The sequence below is a fragment of the Rhopalosiphum padi genome, chromosome 2 (genome assembly GCF_020882245.1).
Source record: "Rhopalosiphum padi isolate XX-2018 chromosome 2, ASM2088224v1, whole genome shotgun sequence".
Lineage (NCBI taxonomy): Eukaryota > Metazoa > Arthropoda > Insecta > Hemiptera > Aphididae > Rhopalosiphum > Rhopalosiphum padi.
This window is the reverse complement of record NC_083598.1, coordinates 12108133-12130390: the sequence shown is the minus strand read 5'-3', so window position 1 is coordinate 12130390 and position 22258 is coordinate 12108133. Positions and strand designations below refer to the sequence as shown.

Sequence of the window (22258 nt, the reverse complement as noted above, 5' to 3'; positions counted from 1 at the left end):
TATTATTATAATTATTAATATTAAATAAATTATTAAAAATATACATAGATAACTTAAACTTAATGCCTATATTTTTATGTACTTGGAGTAAATTTTTTACTCTAGCTCTTCCCTTTTTAAATTCTAGATCTGCCTGCCTATAAGTAATATATATAGATTTAAATATGAAATTTTGAACACTCCCCGGTTTTCAAGGAATATATACGTATGAACAACATTCGTCGACGCCAATTGGATAAACAGACTAACAGTTTTGAAGATGAGCGAATACTAACAAACGCACAATACATTTTATACTTCATTGCTGTAAAGTAAATAATCTTATCTTAAAAACATATTTACCTAAAATATTTAATAAACTATTTAAATAAATTTAGAAAAATTCATACACGATACAAATTCTTACTAAAAATAATAATAGAACATTCTCGATTAATATATTATTTATCTGTGTCATTAGGTAAAATATTTCTAAGAAATTGACAATTTTTAAATGTAGTCATTGTTATTATAAAATCATCTTCTTATCGACTTTAAAATCATAATGATTTTTAATATTGTTTTAAAGTTATAAATATAATTATATATTACACATTTTCAAATAATTGTAATGCTTGTAATGAATAAATTATAAAAGTTATACCACAATAAATTGAAGTACTGATCATCTCAATAGATAATTTTTTTTTTTTAAAGAAGTTTGTTATTAAATATAGAAGTAGAAAAGTTTAGAATATTAACGAGGAAAAGTTTAAAAGTTTCTACGGACCCAAGCCTTTTTATACTCTACAGGGTGATTTACCAATCATTCTCGCCTTGAGTTACCCCTTTTTGCTTCAATAATGCAGTTATTTAAAATGATTTTAGAATTTTCAAGTTTAATTAAAGACTAAATTTTAAATTTCTTCAGCTTTTTTTTTACTACGTACTTAAAAATAAACTGTAGAAATACAAAATTTATTTTAAAATTAGCCTCCTTACTCTTTTTACTGTACTATTTTTAGCGAATCATTTTTCTGAAAGTTTTAATATATCAAAATCAAAATTCTAGCGACAAGTGTTTGAGTTATTTAACTTAGTGTATTAAGGATAATAGGTCCATGATAATGGGTTTTTAAAACTATAAAATATGGTACTTAAGTTTATTATTTAAAAATCCCAAAAATCAAAATTTAAATAATATGCTGTTTTTTATTAAAAAGTTTATAATTTAAAAGTAATAAAAATAAATATCGAATAATACGAATAAAAATTTTTAGTAAATACAAACTAACTATAAGTTACTTGTTACTAAAATTACCTAAAATTTAACATAAAAAAAAACTGAATTTAACACATACATAAAATAATTAATTAGTTCATTAAATTAATATAAGTGAATAAATTACTTTTTTTAAATTAATCAATTCGAAATAATTTCATTTATAAAATTAAAGTTCTATAATATCAATATTGTAAATAATGTTATTATTTAATTACTTACTCTTTGCTATAAAAACAATTTAATATATTCTGAATAAATATATTTTTGAAAAATACAACAAAAAAATACAAAATTACTAGAACAACTCTACAGCTATAATTTTAATGTTTGCAAATATAGTAAAAAAAAAAATAAGATCAACTAAACAGAACATTTATATAAATAATGAATTCCAAGAGAATCGTTTCCAACAATAATTAATAAAGCAACGTAAACAATTTCACTTAGCGCATTTCCTGAAGAACTTTAACCAACCATAAATTGTACTATTTCATTGGCAATTATTCCACAGGGTTTGGTTAAAAAATCTTACAAACGTATGTTAGAATATTTTTAAAACTAACTACATTTTCCAAATGGATGAAAAAATTACAGTTACAGTCAAAACATCACTTCAGTGATATTTTGAGTAACTTAAATAAAATATCTCAAACACTCGTAAAAATAATAATAGGAAGAATACATTTATTTAATTCAAAAATCGAATTTACTTTCATACAGAAAATATTATATATCTGATATTACCTATAAACATATTGGTAATAAAATTGAGTAACCGACTAGATAACAATTTTTAGCTGCAATCCTAAACAATAGTCGTAAACATAAAATCTAAATCCAAAATGCCCAATATATTTGACATTTCCCACTCCACTAACAATTATACTCAAACGAACAATCGGTCTACAGCTGTCAACAATATTTTCAAATGGTATAATGTTGATTATTCAAATACAATTTTAAAATAAAAAAGTGTCATAACATGTGAATGATATTTTATTGGTTATTGCAAAATATTAACAAAAAGAATTGACTAATAATACGCTTGCTGATGTACCTATATATTTATTTTGTGTAACAAATAACAATAAAAGTAATAATATCCATTGTTCAATATATAACTATATACAGTTTAGTTGCATCCTAATATGCATTTTGTTTAAAAATAAATGTACGTAATAGTGTAGTACACGTTTATAGAATATTAAAATATGAATTTTAGTTATCGTGTATAAAATGTCTTCATTATTTTTCCAATGACATAATATACGTAGTAAATAATATATAATTTATTATATGAATACGATATCGTAATTAAGGTGCTATGAATTATGAATTTTTAACTAATTTTTCATAATGACAAAATATCCTACATATTTCTTAAATTAAATAGGTATTTAAATAAATATATTAAATTTCCAATTAAAAGGCATTTATTCTTAATACTATATTATTAAAATAGATAAAAATAATAAATATTATTTAGGGCAGTATAATATTATATATTATATAATATATATATATATATATATATATGTAATACTGAAATATTTATATTATTAAAATATATTAACCATTAGTGCAATCGGTAAATTGTGAAAGTACAAGTATTTAATATACATATTTTATATTTTTGTCAATGAATTATTATTATTAAATATACATCATGTTCTAAGTATTTGATAAGAAGTTCACTAAAAAATTTTAATCGAGTGTAAATGTATTAAATATACATAGTTAAGTAAGTACTGCTTATCATTTAAATATTTATATTAAAATTCTATTATTATTTATTAATTATTTTCGACCCACATTTTATTAATTTTAAAATAATTTGAACTTATTTAACTTACAAAACAGGTAATAATAAATTTCATTCCTTAAAACAAATAATTGTATATTTCAAATATATACTTTATTTCCAAATTTATAATGCTTTTGTTTTAAATAGATTGATTATCAATAAGATATAAATACTTATAAAAATACAAATATTAATGAAAAAACATTTTATATGTGAATACTTTATTATTATACTTCGTATATACTATCTAATATTATTTTGTTTTCTTTATGTCCACTTTAATATTTTTAGATACATCAACATTTTATGTCATTTCTTTAAGAAATTTAAACATGTACAAAATCGCTATGTTGTCAGAAATAATTCATATCCTATTTCAAATATTATTGAATCCCTCGAAAACTCTGAATTTTGACTACAAAATACAAAAAAAAAAAAAACATTTCAAAACGGCGTATTACGTAGAATAAATATCCAATATAGGTGTACCTAAATAATTTTGGTGACGAACAAACATCTTAAAAGTGCACTCGGAATTTCACTAGTGCAAATTGGCTTGGGTTCGCGCCAAAACTACAATACTATTAAGCACTGAGATTATGAAAAAAGTAAACATTTTGATGCTTTGAAAATAATTGTTAATTATAACTAATACTATATACTTCGAAGATCATCACTCGTAATATTAACGTAGATAGTTATTTTTAATAATGTTTGCTTATGCTCTTACACCGTTAATTATTATTTGGGGTGTTACAGCGATGTATAATAGGCATACAATCATGTAATATATTATGTATAACGTATGCGTTATTAGTAATACAATTATTCATGATGAATTGTCTTTCCCGATCAATATAATAATCTTTAGTAAGGAACATAATATCACTTATGTGTGTATATATAAAAATAACAATACATAATATTACGATGTATATCTCTCTATAGTCGGTGTTAAAAATAAAATAAAATAACATATTATTATCGATGTCTTACCTCTATGCGTCAGCGGCGTTTTGTGGTAGTAGCGGTGGTGGCAGCTATAATGTTGCGTGTCGGCCTCGGAAGCAGCGGGCGCACGACCCAGGATAACCGATGATCACGTTGTCCGGCAGGACATGTCCGAGCGAAGATGATCGTTCTCGAGGTAAAAACCTTTGGCCGACGGCAGTTAAATCTTTAATTTCTTATTTTTCTAAGACCTAGGTATACGGCGGACGTCACTATAATAAATCGTATTATATTACGGCTATACACACGGCGAACCGCACACGCGGCGTCTCGGCGAAAAAAATCGGATTTCGACGGAGAACAATATCGTTTTTGTTCTTCCTTCCCACCGGGCACGTTTAAAACCGACGACCCGCGAACGGGACCGGCTGTCGTTCAGCAGCAACGGACGGGTTTGCTATATCGGAGCAATTCGAATACTCGCGGCGAACTCTGATCGAAAAACGAATGTATCAAAAAAAAAAAAAAAAAAAAATTATATAAACGCACAACGAGTCGACTTGATGTCGACGACGGCCCGACGGACTTTGGCGACGTCGATGACGATAATAATAACAACGACAGGTGCCCGGTGCCTAAAATACGCGTAGCGGCGAGGCGAGGTAAAAACGCGAACGGACGGAGACGGCGAAGCGAACACGACGCACTGGCTCTGTCGGCTGCGGCACGTCCGGACCACACGACGATCAGGTCTCTTCGTCGGCGTGCGCGCGGCATAATATCCCCTCACTACCGCTACCGACAGCTGTTGGCGGCGGCGTCGGCGTCGGCGACATCGCGCGCGCGTTTCGTTTAATTTTTATTTTCATTTCTTTTTCCCCCCTTACCCCTCCCTATTTTTACATTCTCCCGACTATTGCTCGGCGGTTTTCCTCTCAAACCTGTTGATCCGCCGCGACAACAGTATACGATATTATTATTATTATTATTATTATTATCATATACCGACACGCCACCACCGCCGCCGCCGCCACCAAAGAGTTTGTTTACGCGTTACAATATTATTGAGTATACCATTATGATATCTATCTATGCGGTGCTCAATAGTGGGTCGCGGGTATACGAGTATATTATAGAGTCATAGAGATGTCAACTATAAATATAATAGGTATGCATAATATGCCGTAGACAGGGCTGTGGAAAATATGATTTTACATGTGGACGAATTCATCGCTCTGAGAATTCAAAGTATTAAATAGGTAGGTGATATACAAATTTGATTCGATACATTGCCGTTCTAAATGCAAAATTTTATTTTATATCTAAGCGCGCACAAATGTCTCCTTGTGTTTTAGATTATGTATTTAGACAGGGATGAGGGGTGTTGATTTTGGCCAAATTTTATACCTAATACCTATATAATATTTTAGTGGAAAAAAAACTTTTATCGTGCATTAATTCCATAGGTATTTTAAAATTCATATAATTAACATAATGTTTCATAGTTTATTTCCACGCATTAAAATAATTCAAAGTCTTAAATAGTTATAACTTTATAAATACCTACTTCTCATTAATATATTGTACATAATACTGTCACCTAATTCTTCTTTCAACTATCGTACTTATGACTTATCCCGTGTTCAGCTTAGTAAATAGTAATTGTCAATACTTGTATATAGTAAAATATTAAGAACTATAGGTATTAAGTACATAAAGAAAATATTTATCAAGGTGGTCAATGAAATAGTATCATTGTAAAGTAGAATATATTACACTATCTATTAATTACCCTCCTTTTAGTATAGGTCCTTATTTTATATTTTATATAATGCATATAGATAAAACCTATAATAACTTTGAAATTATATATTGTATCTGTATGTAATAAAATAATATTTTAGAAAACTTAAAATTAGTATAAAAAAATTAAAATAATTGAACTTAATAAGTAATATTAATTGCAGTTGTCATTAATATGTCTACATATCTAGAAATGATTGTTGTTCTAATACAGAAGGAAATTCAAAAAAGAGTCTAAAATTTTTGTTGCGAAATGTAAGCAAATATGTCTAGTTAATAATGTTATAAGCTGGTAGGTATATGTTTACGTTGTACAACATTAAATAAATATTGGTGTTTAGTTCATTCGAAGTTTTATTCAATTTTATGATATTATAATATAAAAACTTGGTAGTTTCGAAGTTAAATAAACGGTTAGTAATATTTTTCAAAATGTTAATTTTCATTAAACAAAAAAACAACAATCTTAAAATAAAACATCAACAGACATTTGTACAACTATAACAAATTACAAAAGTATTACAACAATTTACATATTCCTTTATTATTTAAACTGTGGTGAAATATTTATGGCTAGGTATATTATGTTATGATAGTATTATTATTATTATTATTATTATTATCATTATGCAAGGTACTAGGCGTGGCACGATTCATAATAATGCATACAATTCGGTACATACTTAATCGTTCCAAACAGGATGTAACGCAAGCACGTAATGTGCAGTCTAAAATGCTTCAAGTAATTTTTAAGAAAACGCCTATCTACCTACCTGCCTACCTACCCCTTAACGAAGTGTTATGAAATATCTTGACAACAGCATTTCCAAAATTGGCATCAATAGTAAGTATAATCTTACATATTATAAATGTGCAATGCTTACTTGTGTGCTTAGAACCGACCTCGTTGCGTAAGTTCTCCGTTAAGTTGTTCTGCGGGTTTTTCGCCAAATCGAATGCATCGTACCTAATACTCGCATTTCCTTTGAACATCTCCACTAGAGTCTTTGTCATCAACCCACAAGACTGTTTTCCAGATACTCTCCAATACCCATCAATGTCGTATATAAGTAATACGTTTTTCCACGAATATCTGAAAAAACCCTTTCAAAAAAGTTCATATAACTCACGTGGTTTTAAGTACACCGCTAGAAATTACATCACACCGGTAGTGGTTACCTGTTTAAAACGCTGACAACCACATCCGCTATGTCTTGGAAATCTAACATGCCTGTGCGTACTAATAGGAAGTACTTGCTTTTAGGATCTCGTTTTTCCAATGAAAAATCATTTGTAAAACCACCCGTTGTGAGCAATGGTGCATTCCAAAACTTTATCATCCTGGCAACGAGATCTAAAAAAATAATAGATACTTCAAATTAAACTTAAAATCCATTTTAAATGTCTAAATTGTTTTAAAATTATTTATACTATTCAAATATAGTAGGTCATCATACTATAAAATCAACAGAACATTTATTTTGTATTATTGTGTAATTAAGAAGAATAGTTTTTTATCTAACGACATACGAAAAGCTTACAACGCTTAAAACTATTGCAAAAATTAAATTTATTGAGATAATATAATTTTAGTAACTATTTTAAGTGAATTATCTGTTCTAATACATTATGTCGTTTCTAGAAAAGATACAAAATTAAATAGTTTTTCTTTTATTAGATGATTGTTTTCTACTTTACAATTATATAATTAATTATAAATAAGAACCACTTACCTAATATATATATATCTAAATTACATTTTCATGTACGTTTTTAGCATTAATTATTTATTTAAATTAATATGTACAATTATTTTAAGATATTTTTACTGAAAATATTTTATGTTGTCCGGTAAATATAGTAACCACTTGAAGTTATTATAGAACAATTCAATTCAGTGTTTACGGATTATTGTTAATAGTATTATACTTTATGATCTTGCATAAATATACAATATTTTAACAAGTAAATAACTATGAAATCTTTTTATTTAAACAATTATTTTATATATTTAGAATGTTTAAGTACTCAAAATTCATTAAAATTATTCAAAGTATAAACAGCTGTCGTATTGTGTATACCAACCTACAAATACAATTTTAAATTTATAAAATACAACACTATTTTTTTATTTTAAAAACATAAATCTTGGTTAATAGTAAACAAACTAAAAATGATATCTATGTAATTTTTTTTATGAACAGTTTTAAATAAAAATGCGTTTTACAAAAAATAATATTTTGTAGAATTATATGTGAAATTAGTTCTCTTTACCTATAATTTAATGCTATTATTTAAACTTATTTATAGAGTTAACCTTCTATGCAATGAGAAATCACAATTTTTAACTGCTGAATAAACTAAGTATGGCTTACACAGTTTTAGTAATATAGTATTATTAATATTAAATACACCAATATGGAAGTACGTATCTATCGTTTAACAATGTTGTATGTAAAAGTTTAGTATATACTTTTAAATAGTTATTAATATGAAATGTATAGGTACCTTACTTCTTAATAAAGTATATTATGATTATTTTAATTTTTGACTTATTACATTTTTTATCATTGACTATCTTGAAAGTTCTGTAAAAAATGTTTATTCTTCTACAACGAATAAGGATTTTATTTATTTCAATTTGTAGTCCAAAACCTTGGATTATATACTCCAATGCTATGAACGCAATATTTCGAAAATAACTTGTTAACATTTAATTTATAAGCCTTTGACAGTACTTGACATAAAATATGGTTTATTATAAATAATAAATTAGTTTCACTCATTACAATTCTATAATTCATTGCTTTCAAATGTAATACGGCAACATTAATATAATACAATATATACTTCACCTCAACACAATCGCTTAAATAGCTCAACCAAAGCAATATACTACACATTAAACATAAATTATTAAAGTAGGTGGTATTTATGTAATTGTTTGAAAATAATTTTTGGCCTAAATTGTATAGTTACATTATTAGTAATCATTATAATATTATGTTGTTAATATTTAATACAATTTTTTAAATTTCTAACAAATAAAAGCCATCATATTATACACATTTTTCCTAAATATATGTTTAATAGTCAGTAGATAGTGGAATAAGTTATAATTTTGCTATCTTCGTACTTGAATTAATCATTATTCATTTTATAGCTTATAATATAACTGACTCAACTATTTGATTGGTTGATTTAGTCGATTCAAATAACAATTGACGCGAATAAAGGGGACAAGCTACCCCACACATTTCGCTACTAGTTAAATAATCACCAGTAAAATGGTCCACTAGATTTATGAAAACACGTATTATAGATTAACATGTAACTTTCAAAGTAGACATATAAGCATGATATAACTTACATTAACACTAACTATGTATAAATCTATTATTCTAGTATCTAATGCAATTTAAATATAACCTATGTTTACATCATATTTAGTTTGCCTTAAATCCAAGATAAATATTATTCCGAAATGAACTCAACAACAGGATACTTGTAAGCATATTATTACTATTACTAATACTAATTTAAAAATATTATTGTATATTTTCATTATTCATAGCTTATTATATAGGTTCTATGCTTAACTATAAATTATGGTCATTATTTTATTTTATTCACATATATTATTACAATTATTTTCAATAGGAAGAAATAAATAAAGTGCCATTTATTTTTAATTATAATAACAGCTAGTATAAGTTTATAGATGAATCAAAAAGTTAACAGCATTTTAAAAATGAACATTTTGAAAATTTAAAAATTATATGTTAATATACAAATTACAAATACTAATGAAATTTATTACTTGTATGTTTTTGAGTAGTATAATATATCTAAATATCTTACTCATTTTTTTTTTTTGACATATAATAATATGTTACTATGTAAAATATCAGCTAACTTAGTTTCATCCATGAACTTAGTGATAATTATGTAACAGTATTCATAAAAAACCTATTTAATAATATTGTTGGCCATTTATTGGACATATAATTGATATATTCTTATAATTATTTAGCCCCTCGTTAAAAATGTGTGCGGTTTTATTTAAAAGCACTACTAAGATCACACTAATGGCCAACTCTTTATCACAAATTCAAGAATAATCTAAAATATGCATCACGATTTTTCGTGCATTTTTGGGAAATGTCCTTTAATAAAGCATGTATATTATACTTTAAAAGTATTCACTTCAAAATACAGGCATATACAATTATACAATTTGTAATGTACTGTAGAATATAAAATATGTTCTTTATATACATTTATTATTTAAAACTTGATTTTTGAAAATTATTTTTTTTTTTTTAATGACAAAGAAGACATTTTAATTATATGGCTTATTTTAAATTTTTATTTGTATATGTTGTATAAGTGGGTGTGGTATAACAAATCACGAGGTGATCGGTCAATTTAGTCAAAATATCTTTTGACAAAACACGTCCTACGGATGATAAATAGGCTGAAAATTATTGAAAATATTTATAAACATATCAGTAGTACAACTGTACAATCACTGCAATCTAATAAACATTGGCGTATAGTGGGATTGTTCGGTCGATAAGCGCATTCAGGTAATAATAATTATGTATAATCATGGGGACTAATTTCAGCAAGTGTATTTAATGGTGTCCTATATTCCCAGTTGAGTTGGTATACTAATACAATCTAAAAGATAAAACCAACTACACTTCAATAAAATATGAATCTTATATATTTATCTAAAGTCAAAATGATTATGCAAACAGCAAGAATTAGTGTCGAAAAAGGATAGACTTTGTTTTTATAAATACTCTTTATTGTTAATGGCATAAAAATACCTATCATATTATTTTTATGGTATACACGAATTAAAAATATAATAAATATTCAAACTAATTAAAAATAAAATTGAGCACACAAATTTCAAAAGTAGATACCTATACGGAATAAAAAATGATTTAAATCTCATAGGATGTATACACAGTACAACAAATAAAACTTATATCGATGGTTTTAATCCCTTAAACACTATTTCAATCGTATATTAAAGCAATTCTAACGAGTAGTGCCAGACAAGATACATGCCACATGGACTGGATCGAATATATAAACGCAAGACTGCAGTATGTTGAATAAAAGCCATTAAAGTAAGTAGTGACTAAGTAACTTAGTAGGTACACATATTTTATGACATATTATATTGCTCGTCTTAACCCATTTCAATTATTTTTTTCATATAATCTTAAACTATACCAGTTCCGCCATCGATAAAAAAAACATTAAAATACGTACCTTACTACTATATATTTAAATATAATTATTATCAATATAATATTATATAGTTTATTTTAAAGCTGTATTTGTAATACTATTTTAGCTTAATTATTTTTACAATTTTTAAAAACAAAATTATATGTTTTCTTTTTATATTACATATTTAATAAAACATTACTAAATTTAAAGTGCTCTAAAATAAACAATAAAAGGATTTTTAAATTAAATAGCTTTCTTCAGGAAAAAACACCATAGGGTTTTTATACTAGATATTTTTAAAATCTAATTCTAAAATCCAATGTAGTATGTATTTACTTGTATATGTAACGTACGGATATAAATTAATAAGATTAACAATAAAGCGTAAAATATGTAACATCAATATATAATCATAAACACTGTTCTAACAGTTTATTTAATATTATTATAAAATATTATTTATTATCAAAATTATTTAATATTATAAATCTATTCAATCTTCTCCGAAAACGAAATTTAATTATTTTTTAAGTGTTTGTTAGTGATAATAGTAACTAGTATAACAATATAAGTATATTATAACATGAATCTCTAGCAGAGGTAGTTTTGTTAATTTTTAAGTATAATAAGTATATGTTCTTTGATTCTCGAAACACTTATTTATGTAAAAAAAAAACCATCGATTATTCAATCTAATTAAGTTATTTTAGCGTGTCTTTACATGAAACTTTTCGAGTTAGACTACTCGTAAGGTTTAACAAAAAAAGAAAATAGTTTAGCAAAACTTATAGCACAGCCTAAAATGTCTGATGCTTGAATTATACGGATGAATGAAAAATGTGACAAAAGTCTATAAGCAGTATTGACTAAAAACAAATCATTGCATTCAAATAACGTTTTTCAGAGACCTTAGAATACTAAATATTTGTCTTAACTGAGTTGAACAAATAGTACATGCTTATATTTATTTATTGTTATTTTTCCGCTATTCGAAATTTGGTTCAGAATCTTATAGATTATAGATAACACTTAAAAACTAAGAGGTATTAGATCAAATATTTTTTAAATAGTTTTTATAATTGAAAATTAAATATTAATATTTTTACTTCATTGAATAACAATATTTATATTTAAACAAAAATACAAAATATAATTGACGTTTCATTGTATTATTTATTAGTCACTACATGGACAACATATTTATGAGAGGGCAAACTGAGCTGACTTCAGCTCCTCTTGACATTTTAAGAAAATCTAAAAATTATTTCCATGCAGGTCTATAAAAGTTGCTTAATTGTCTTGCATTTTATTGATTTTAAATTCGTATCTTTTATTATCTCTTATTTTATGCTGCATTATATATTTTATTTTATTTTATTGTATGACGATGTTTATACAATTTTGTAAGCCCCTTCTCTCTGAATTAAAATTCTAGATACGCCAACTATTGTATATTTGAATAAACCATTATTATTGTTAATTGTTATTAATATTATGACCAATATAGTTTGATTCATCATATTTGATATTTCAATCATATGTAAAACGATTATTTTTATACTAATAACATGTGACGTATTTTATAATGTACACGAATGAATCGTTAAGATACATCAATATCATTATATTCCGATAGTCATCACTCATTTATTTGCATAATATATGTGTACTTATAGTACTTATTATACGAATAGTAATAGCAACAATTGAACGCACATATGAAATTTAAAATATATGATATCCAATGTCTATAAATACTACAAATAATACTGAATATTAAAAGCACTTTAGTCAGCATTATTATAAGTCTAATAAATGTAAAGCTAATTTAAATATACCTCTTGAAATCGTTATTGGCTTATGCGAGTAACTAATATACATTGGTACCTACATATTTTATAATCGAACACATACCTATTGAAAAAAGCAGTTATCATCATCTGTTATTATTTGAAAAACAAAAACTACACACTTCACAAAAATATGTTTTAAAATGAATGTACGATAAACAATTTCAATACATTTGACTAATTTTTATAAGTATTCGTTAAAATTTAAATGTGATAAAAGACAAATTTTACAATATCGATAATAATCGATATAGGTAATTTTACGCCTTCTTCAACTAGTACATACACTTATATCGTAGAGTATTTTTGTAGAACTTAAAATCCAAGAAAAATAAATTTAACTATTAATAAATTAACAACATTTTTTTCAAAATAATATTAAGTTAGATTAAGTTTTAATAGATAAGTACAAAATGCATTAAAATTATTATTTCTTTTTAACTACGCATTTTTAAGCAATATTATAATATTATTAATTTAAAAATTTTTTAAATGTAATTATATTTGAAATCTTTATTTACATCAAAACCTTTGTCACAGTAGTTTAAAATTTAAATTACTCTTTGTGGATTTATGATGTTTTACCTTGTACTAGTTGTACAGTAAAAATATTTTTTTTTTAAGTCTTAAATTGTCCTACCACGTATTTGTAAATTTGTTATTAAATTTTTAATGGTTATTAAACAATTTTTGGAATGATATCCATAAAACTAATAGTTTTATACTAGTTTAACAGTAATGACGTTATATAATGCTATATTAACCGCAAGAAACAATAACAGACAGATGTTTCAAAGCTATCAAACGTGTGTTCTAATGAGGAAACTAGGAAACTTAAATATAAAAATAGTATAAAATTGTATTTTTATTTAATTTATAAGTAGGTACATAAATATTAAAACCCATTTACGTTTTAATATAATACATAAATCAATATTGTATTTGTATTATTATAGTGCATCATTGTGTGCATTGAATTATAGTAAAATATTGAAAAATAACTACTTTTTCACTCGTTGAATTCTTGTAACTGTTATTACTGACACTAGTTTTATTGATTTAGGTAATGAATCAATTAAAAATTTTAAATCATTTAAACATATTGAATCACTTGTTGAACTATTTGTATTTCAAAAAGGAATCAAATGGTATAAAAGATCTTTTTTTTTATTGAGTAAATTTTTTTTTTGTAATTGCAATAAGTCAATAAGTACAATATTAACATACCTATTGATATTTAAAAACCTGAAAATTATCTACTTTACTATATATTAGGTGTTAAATCTACCATGATATAATATTCATAATAATGTGATTCATTTTGTAATACTTACAAGTATTTTAATTGTTTTATAATTTTAAAAAAGCTTACCTTATACCTAACCTAATGATTATTGTTATACATATTATGATTATTCAAAATATACAGATCGTAGAAACTTGAAGCAATCCGCTATCTCTTAAATTATTATGTTCAATTTATGCCTATACACAATCAAATTTACAATATATTTATATTAAAATAATCGCTATTTAAAGGCATTTTAAATTTTCAAATTTAAAAAGTTGATAAAACGTTTTAGTCAAAATCAAGAAGTTTTAAATCGTATACAACACGCTAAATAAGTTGTTATTTTAGCAATATTTAAAAATGTATGTAATTACCAAATCGAAAAACAGTATATATGGATGATACTATCCCATGGGTCTGTGAGCATAACATATTTATAAGACATAAAATATTTTAGCTCTAGTTGCACATAAAATACTGCCAACACATATAGTAATGATTTTTGTTACGTTCAAATTTATTTCTTTACAATGAATAAAATAAATATTATAGTATATTTAGTATTTTGAATAATTACTATTTATTTAAAAAAGATGATTTCTACACAGGTAATTGTATTACACATTTTATAACAATACACCTTCTTGTTTCAAAATATAAATAATAAGAAATTTGATAAGTGAACACTGAATAGTAGCATTTTCAAAAACAAAGAGAAGTGTTCTCATAAGAAATTAATTTTTTTTGTAATTTAAATTTTCTTATTGACAATTATTATTTTATATATTGAGATTTGTTTTTTAAAAATAGACTAACGAAGGGTGTAAAATGTTTGAAAAGATAAAGATCACACTACACATTTCCATGGTAACAACACGCATACATTTCTCATCCAACGTGAATAAATTAATGTTTAAACAACTTAATAATATACTTACTAACGAATATTCAAACACAAACTAAATGCAAAAAGGACATGACACTCACATTTGTTGTTCGTGGAACGCATATTACGTTGATATAGCATCAAAAAATATTTAAGTACGGAAATCATAGTACCCACAAAGTTTTTTTTTATTTAATTAAATATCTACTATACTTTTGAATTAAAAGTGTACCTGTTTAATATAAAAAAAGCTCAATGTATAAATATTGCACATTTTTAAATAAATGTTATGGTACTTATTATGTCAGAATTATTATTATTATTACTTATTTTGTGTGAACATACATACAATAGTATCTATAAGGGAGGCTGGAGTCCTAAAAATGTATTATAACTAAATAAAGTATCTATGAGAACACAATATTGCCACCACAAAGTTATAAGTTTTAATTTGTATGAATTATCTAGAAAAATTATGAGTAAAATTTAGATTGATTAAAAATTCATAATGCATAAAAATTGTTGTATTACCTGAATTCCATAAAATTATAATATATATATATATTATACCTAATATAATAATTAATAATATTCAATATCAAAAATCGTACGCATACCGTATACGGTATAGTTCTTTATTTTGATATTTTTTAATATAGATCGTAACTTTCATAAAGAAAATTATAGAACTTTAAGAAATTTTTGAGGGGACTGAAGCTCACCCAAGCCCCCCCCCCCCTTGGTTATGCATATGTATATAATACATATAAATTGATCGTTATATTATAGTTTATTTTATTCTTGTCCTAATGTCCTGAAACATAAATAAAGCGTAACCATAAAAAATAAATAATCAATAGCATACAATTTTATTGATTGTATAATAATGCGTATTGTTTATATAATATTGCATACGGGATTATTCACCGAACATATACTCGCTCCAATTTTTTCATTTAACTATAATATATACTAAGCATAAATGTCCTTAAAAACGATTTTACAAAAATATTAAATAAATGTGTTATGAAACTTAGGTTTAATATACTTGAACCATTTTTACAAATTATAAATGTTAATTGATTAATATGAATTACTAAAATGTTCAACTCGTCATAGCTTATGTATTATTGTATTAGCATAGTATTAAATACCTGGTACACGTATTATAGGTTAAATAAAATTAATACAAAAACAGCTCTTGTTTAAGAAAAAGTTCAACTTCGTAACAATCATTCGAATATTTTTAACATATTGTGTTATTGACATTGGATAGAATAAAACACTATCAACACTTAAATAGGTTAAATACGTATATAGCGTAATAGTATAAAATGTAGCATAAACAATTATAATATCCACTGTTTAATTTAATTATATTTAGCTAGGAATAAGAATTATCAATAAATTATTATTTTATAATTTAATTAGCGGTAAACTGACGCAGTATAATATGTACGGATAAATTGTATACTACCTATAAAACATTATGTGTTGTGTCATTAAATATTGTGTAATTCACGCTGAACTCCAATAATAATCCTATTACTATATAAATGCCTATGTTACCCGAGATTTTCGAGAACACGTTTAGTAAGGTATAAAGATTAAAGTTAAGTACTTTTATTTTCAACATTCTACATTTTTAGCATTTAAAATTTTAAAATGGTAAAGATATATTAATTCAAATTGGTTTATTATTTTTAATATAAAATGTCAAATTTAATTTTTTTTTTATTATTATTATTATTAATTAAAAAGTATTGGTATATACATTTCATTTTAATTCACTTACTTATATTATATAAAATGAATTATTTTTTAAATAATTTGAAATATAATATAAAGAACAATAATAATTAATAATCAATTTACGTTAATGCTTCTTAAGTTATGTAAAATTATGCAAAATTATACTCATTTATTAATTCATGACGTTAAATGATTTCGTTTAATTCAAACATTTCAAACTTATAAAGTAATTCATCAAATAACTGAAAATATGATGCAAGTAAAAAAATATTTTAGACACCCTAATTTCATTGAATCAAATAAAAGAATTAAATGAAAATATTTAAACTAAAATTCGACGAATTCATCGCAATCATATTTTAATACTCATAATAAATCTTATTTAAGCTCATATCAATTATTAATTATGCACACCATTAGCATAATTCAATGGCAATAATGGCAGAGCACCTATACCTATTATAGGTACGTGGATTATATTATACTTACATTTTATTTGTATATAGGTTATAGGTATGTATACCATAAATGGGTACACAGTACACACTCATATATATTATATACATTGATTAAAATCATTGATATCCGTTCGGAAACTCAAATAATAACCTAATGCAAAAAACATGTTGTTAACTGACAAATAAGAAATATAATAAACTTTATATGATACTTTTAAGGGATCAAAAACTGAGAGAGCATATAACTATGTAAGTTAAAATCCTATTATCAAATACATAAGTTATATTATTAGTTTTGCGAACTTTTCTTTTTTAATATTGATATTTGAACTTCAATAGATTTTCAGTTGACTTTTTACTTCAGCCATCGTATATAAGAAAAAAAAATAATAATCCACAATCAACGATGACATTCCTATAACAAAATCAAAAACCTACCGAAATATGTTCAAGAAGTCTTAATACTAAGTCACTAAGACATGATGTTACAACAGAAAACATATTAAAACGAAAATATTATAAGACATAAAATCAATAAGTCCTAATCAGGGATAAGACTCAAACAAGTCAAACGAAACATTGATTATTTCTAATATTTTATAAATCAAATTAATGATAATAGACACATACGCACACTGCTACATTACGTAGAATTAATTAGTTCTATTAATCGAAATAAATCAAAATCTTCACCAGTAAAACTTTTCCACTTTATTAGTTTTCCAGAATTGTAGTTAAGATAATAAAGATTAGTTGTGTATGGTTTTGAATTGAAATTACCTACATGTATATCTACTCAAAAATAATGCCGATAAATAATCCCTACAATTATACAAATATAGTTGGGGCAGACAGTGAGAAACGCTATGTAAATCATAAGATATTATAACAAAATTAACTATACTGTACGAGTGTAAACATAAAATTTAAAATCCCGCGGAAAACGATATCGTACACAAGTTTAGAATTTCGGATTATATAGTATAAAGCTCGTGACGTTTACAATGTTTATGTATCATAGTGGTCGTTTATATCGAAAACGTTCGCTATAGCATAAAAGTTTGTACCATAGAAATAACACGTTGCTGTTGTCCGCAGAGACAAGTAAAATAATTATGAGGTGTTTTTAAATCTTTGCCAATGCAGTTAGCTCGATGTTACTATAGTTGCAATTAAAATTTCAAGTATTGCGGGACAACTCGAATTAAACTGCAGTACGACGATGCGCCGGCTCAACATATTAAGGGGATTTTTCTCGAAATGAAAGGCGTGACGATGAGTCGTGCCCACGGTGTGAAAAAAAAAATGTTATAAAATAATGCAATTATTGTTGATGTTCTGCAACCCGCAAATTTATACACAGAACGGCAATTGTTTTTTAAATTATTTTTATGCAAGAAATAAAACAAGTTAACTCATTTACCATGGTTCAGTAGCTATGTAAACTATTCTTACCAAAACATTTTAAATTTACTAATCGCGATTCACAGTTACTATTGTAAAAATATAGTGTTCATGTACAGTTGTGTGTTATAAAGTATATTAAACCAAAACCCGTATACCGAAGTTGTGTTTATGAGCATATTACGTATGCGCTTGTGATGTTTCCACACGTTTAAGTACATTTTAACAAAATACTTTTTACAATGAACAATCAATGCCTATTTACAATACATGCATTATGTTAACCGATGCACTCGACTTCTATACAATCAAAACGAACCCTATACAAATTAAAGGCATTCAAAGAAATGTGTAAAAGTTTAAAAAAAAAAAAATTTCGTAATTTTAGAAAATAAAACTTTTAACCATATAATATTATATATACAGTATACGTATATATAATCACACAGTGGTTAAACTACTTTAATAATTTACAACCCTTTCGAAATAATTATTGATACCTGGGTATACTCCATTACCCATGACCATAATTATATACGTAATACATACTCGCCCACACATATTATCGAGGCCATCGTCCTTAAGCGTGGAGATGTCACTGCGAAATGTATACAATTTAACTTCCACAACTACACACACTGCACAGTCATATTTATACAAAGTAACAGCGACGTAGTCAGTGAGGGGGAGGTTATCGAGTAAATATCGTTTGGTAGAAACTAAAAATAAATGGAAATCCTATAAAACCGTGTTTTATTGCTACAATATTTAAAAAATAAAATAATAAAAATACCATGTTATTATATTCTATTTTATACTTAAATAGTTATAGGTACTGTGATCATTGGTCTCTGCCACCTGGTCGATGCTTAATCAATACGACTATTTGAGAATATAGTCGATACATCGTACATACAATGTTACTTCCTGTGAGTACTAACAATAGGTTAGTTTTTGATTCGAAACGAAACTAGGACCGTATAGGTTAGGTTACCGTATGTACGATTCGTGATAATGTATTCGTATTATATTTTATAGTGAAAAGTTTTCCTGCGTGTATAAAAGGTACTGTTGTGCAGTGACCAGTGGCGTATCTAAAGTTTTCATCTTGGGGATGGTACAATTAAGTAACACTCGTATAGCTGTGGAGGGTTCCTCGCCCCATACCCTTCAACATTAAATACAGACAATATTTAATAATATGTACTAAAATAATATTTATAATGCTTTTATTAAAAAAAAAAAAATGTCAACTCATTTTATATTAAATTGTTAACACATAACCTTCAATCAATTTTAAAAATGTGCTTAATATTTCTTCTGTTTCAATTGCATTATCCGAATCTTTTTAATTTATATGACACTTAAGTTGGTGAAGCATTGCTATACCATACCTAATACTTTCAAGCCATTTGTTTAGTCTTCGTATTGAGAAAAGACTGCGTTCACACGTTGTTGAACTAACGAGGATGGTTAATGCGACATCCATAAAGTTTAAAGAATACTTCTTTATTTATAATTATTAATTTTATGTCATTGGTACTGTTTTCAAACAGTTTTTCCATACAAGCATTTCTGTTTAGTAAACTTCACGTGTTAGAATCTATTACATCCCTAAATCATAGAAAATTAAAGAATTTTACTAAAATCTAAAATTTTAAGAAAATATTGACATTACTTAAGACTTATATTATCTAGTATGTACTTAATTATGATGAATAAAATGTTGACTATATTTATAGCCCATAATCAAAAATTATCAATAGCTTATTTAACCATCTAAAGATTTTCTTTTGAAAACCTAAACTTTAAATTATCAAATATTATACTTTTACATATTTATTTATCACAATGTTTAAAAAATGCGTTTACGTAGTTTTCTTAGAGGTCATCATTTATCAGCAGGATTATCAATTACTGTATTGTCTATGTGTAAGATACGCTTGTGGCATTGCTATTTGCTGAGACCTGTAGTCGGTCAGTCATCGGTGGCATAATAAAGATGTTCCAATATTCACTACATGCGACGATATTATGACGTTACTTATTTACTACAATAATAACACATATAATCGGAACGCAAGGTTATAATAAATGAAATAATGATAAATTCTTAAAAAATAAAACTACATTGTTAAATCTATATAGGTATTTTAAACTACAATGGCATGGAGCTTAGGGCGCTGAAAATTGAAGGCTGAAATAAACTGTATATACGTTTCACAATAACGTAATCGTATTATCTTTAAAGGTGAACAATTTTTTACTGTTATCACACAAGGTACTGCTGTAGCATTGTGTTTCAATTTTTGATTTCATTCACGTATCAAATAAAAATTGATTTTGTTTGTGTTTTTCGGCGGAGGGGGAGGGTTATATACTTAAGCAAGTGGATTTTACAAACATATACGATTGAGGAGCAAAAATCAAATCAAATGTTTCGTCATTTTCAGGCGTGCCACAGACTTAACTGCTCATCATAATAATATATATTTTTGTCACAGTCGTTTATCAGTATATATATAATAATAATATCCAGAGGCGTATCCAACGGGGTAGGCCCGGGCCTACCCTGATTTTTAGCCCTTAAGTATACTCAAAATATGCATTCTAAGATTAAAAACAAGATTTGTTTTATTTATATAAGCACTCTGAATACTGAATGTAACCAGGCCTGTCCTAAATGTTGGTCCTAGACACGCCTCTGATAATATCTTATCTAAAATAAACTGACCGACGCCATAATCGCAAGTGGGTCCCAGGAACAGGTCGACGCGACCGTTGATGATCAGCTCGAAACCGGAGCGCATGGCCTCGATGTCCTCGCAGTTGTCGTCCTTTTGCATGAACCTGAACGTGACGTCCGTCTCCCGGAGTATGCCCTTGGCGTACAGGTCGCGGACCGCGATGTCCAGCACGGGCATCACTTTGGACAGCGTAATGATGAACTTGGACTCGGCGGGCAGTATGACGGCCGCGCGGATCTCCACCGGCCGTCCCACGGCGGTCGACCCGGCGCTCGTCGACGACAACGACAAAAACAACAACAACAACGACGACGGCGGCGGTGGTACGAACGACACGACGGCGACCGCGATCGGCCCGCGGGTCATGGTCGGCGGCGGCAGACGTTTTCGTCGGTGCGTGTGTTCGCGGACTGCCGAGATAGCGGACGAAGAAACGACAGAAGTAAAACACACACACGATAATATGCGGAATACACGGTGCTCGACGTGGGCGCATGTATCGTCATTATTATTATTATTATTTGTTTGAACACTCGAAACCGCGTTGTGTGTGTGTGTGTGTGTGTGTGTGTGTGTCAGCGTAAGCTAACCCAACCTGTCACGAGCACCTGGTCGACTATATCGTGTGCGCGACTCTCGACGAATTGATAAATCATTATTGCCAAACGACGACAATTGTATAATGTATATATATATATATATGATATAGATAACACAGCGGGCGACAACTGTGTAGTGGCTAAAAAAACGACGGTGATGGGTACAATCAATGGCATAATATAATAATATTATTACCGT

The 22258-nt window shown here is 26.6% G+C and overlaps 2 protein-coding genes across 2 annotated transcripts in view; both read right to left on the bottom strand.

Moving 5' to 3' along the window:
* The window catches only part of LOC132921412 (atrial natriuretic peptide receptor 1), a 280157-nt gene extending 275273 nt beyond the window's left edge, over positions 1 to 4884 (bottom strand). Inside the window, exon 1 of the mRNA XM_060984432.1 lies at positions 4065 to 4884. The gene's annotated coding sequence lies outside the window, so the exon portion shown is untranslated. The remainder of the gene's footprint in view (positions 1 to 4064) is intronic.
* A 1951-nt stretch (positions 4885 to 6835) lies between these two features.
* On the bottom strand, positions 6836 to 21902 carry LOC132921414 (atrial natriuretic peptide receptor 3). Its single transcript, XM_060984436.1, has 3 exons — positions 21448 to 21902; positions 7002 to 7176; positions 6836 to 6926 (listed from the first exon to the last, which is right to left on the bottom strand). The coding sequence occupies exons 1-3, from the start codon at positions 21824 to 21826 to the stop codon at positions 6836 to 6838; spliced, it is 645 nt and encodes a 214-aa protein (XP_060840419.1). The 5' UTR covers positions 21827 to 21902.
* Positions 21903 to 22258: the final 356 nt, after the last annotated feature.

What these genes read in the sequence shown, in the direction of transcription:
- LOC132921414 (XM_060984436.1), bottom strand. Translation starts at nt 21,826, where the DNA reads ATGACCCGCGGGCCGATCGCGGTCGCCGTCGTGTCGTTCGTACCACCG. An exon ending in CACTTGCGATTATGGCGTCG is followed by an intron (nt 7,177 to 21,447) that starts GTCAGTTTATTT and finishes TTATTTTTTTAG; the next exon opens with ATCTCGTTGCCAGGATGATA. An exon ending in GTTGTCAGCGTTTTAAACAG is followed by an intron (nt 6,927 to 7,001) that starts GTAACCACTACC and finishes CTTTTTTGAAAG; the next exon opens with GGTTTTTTCAGATATTCGTG.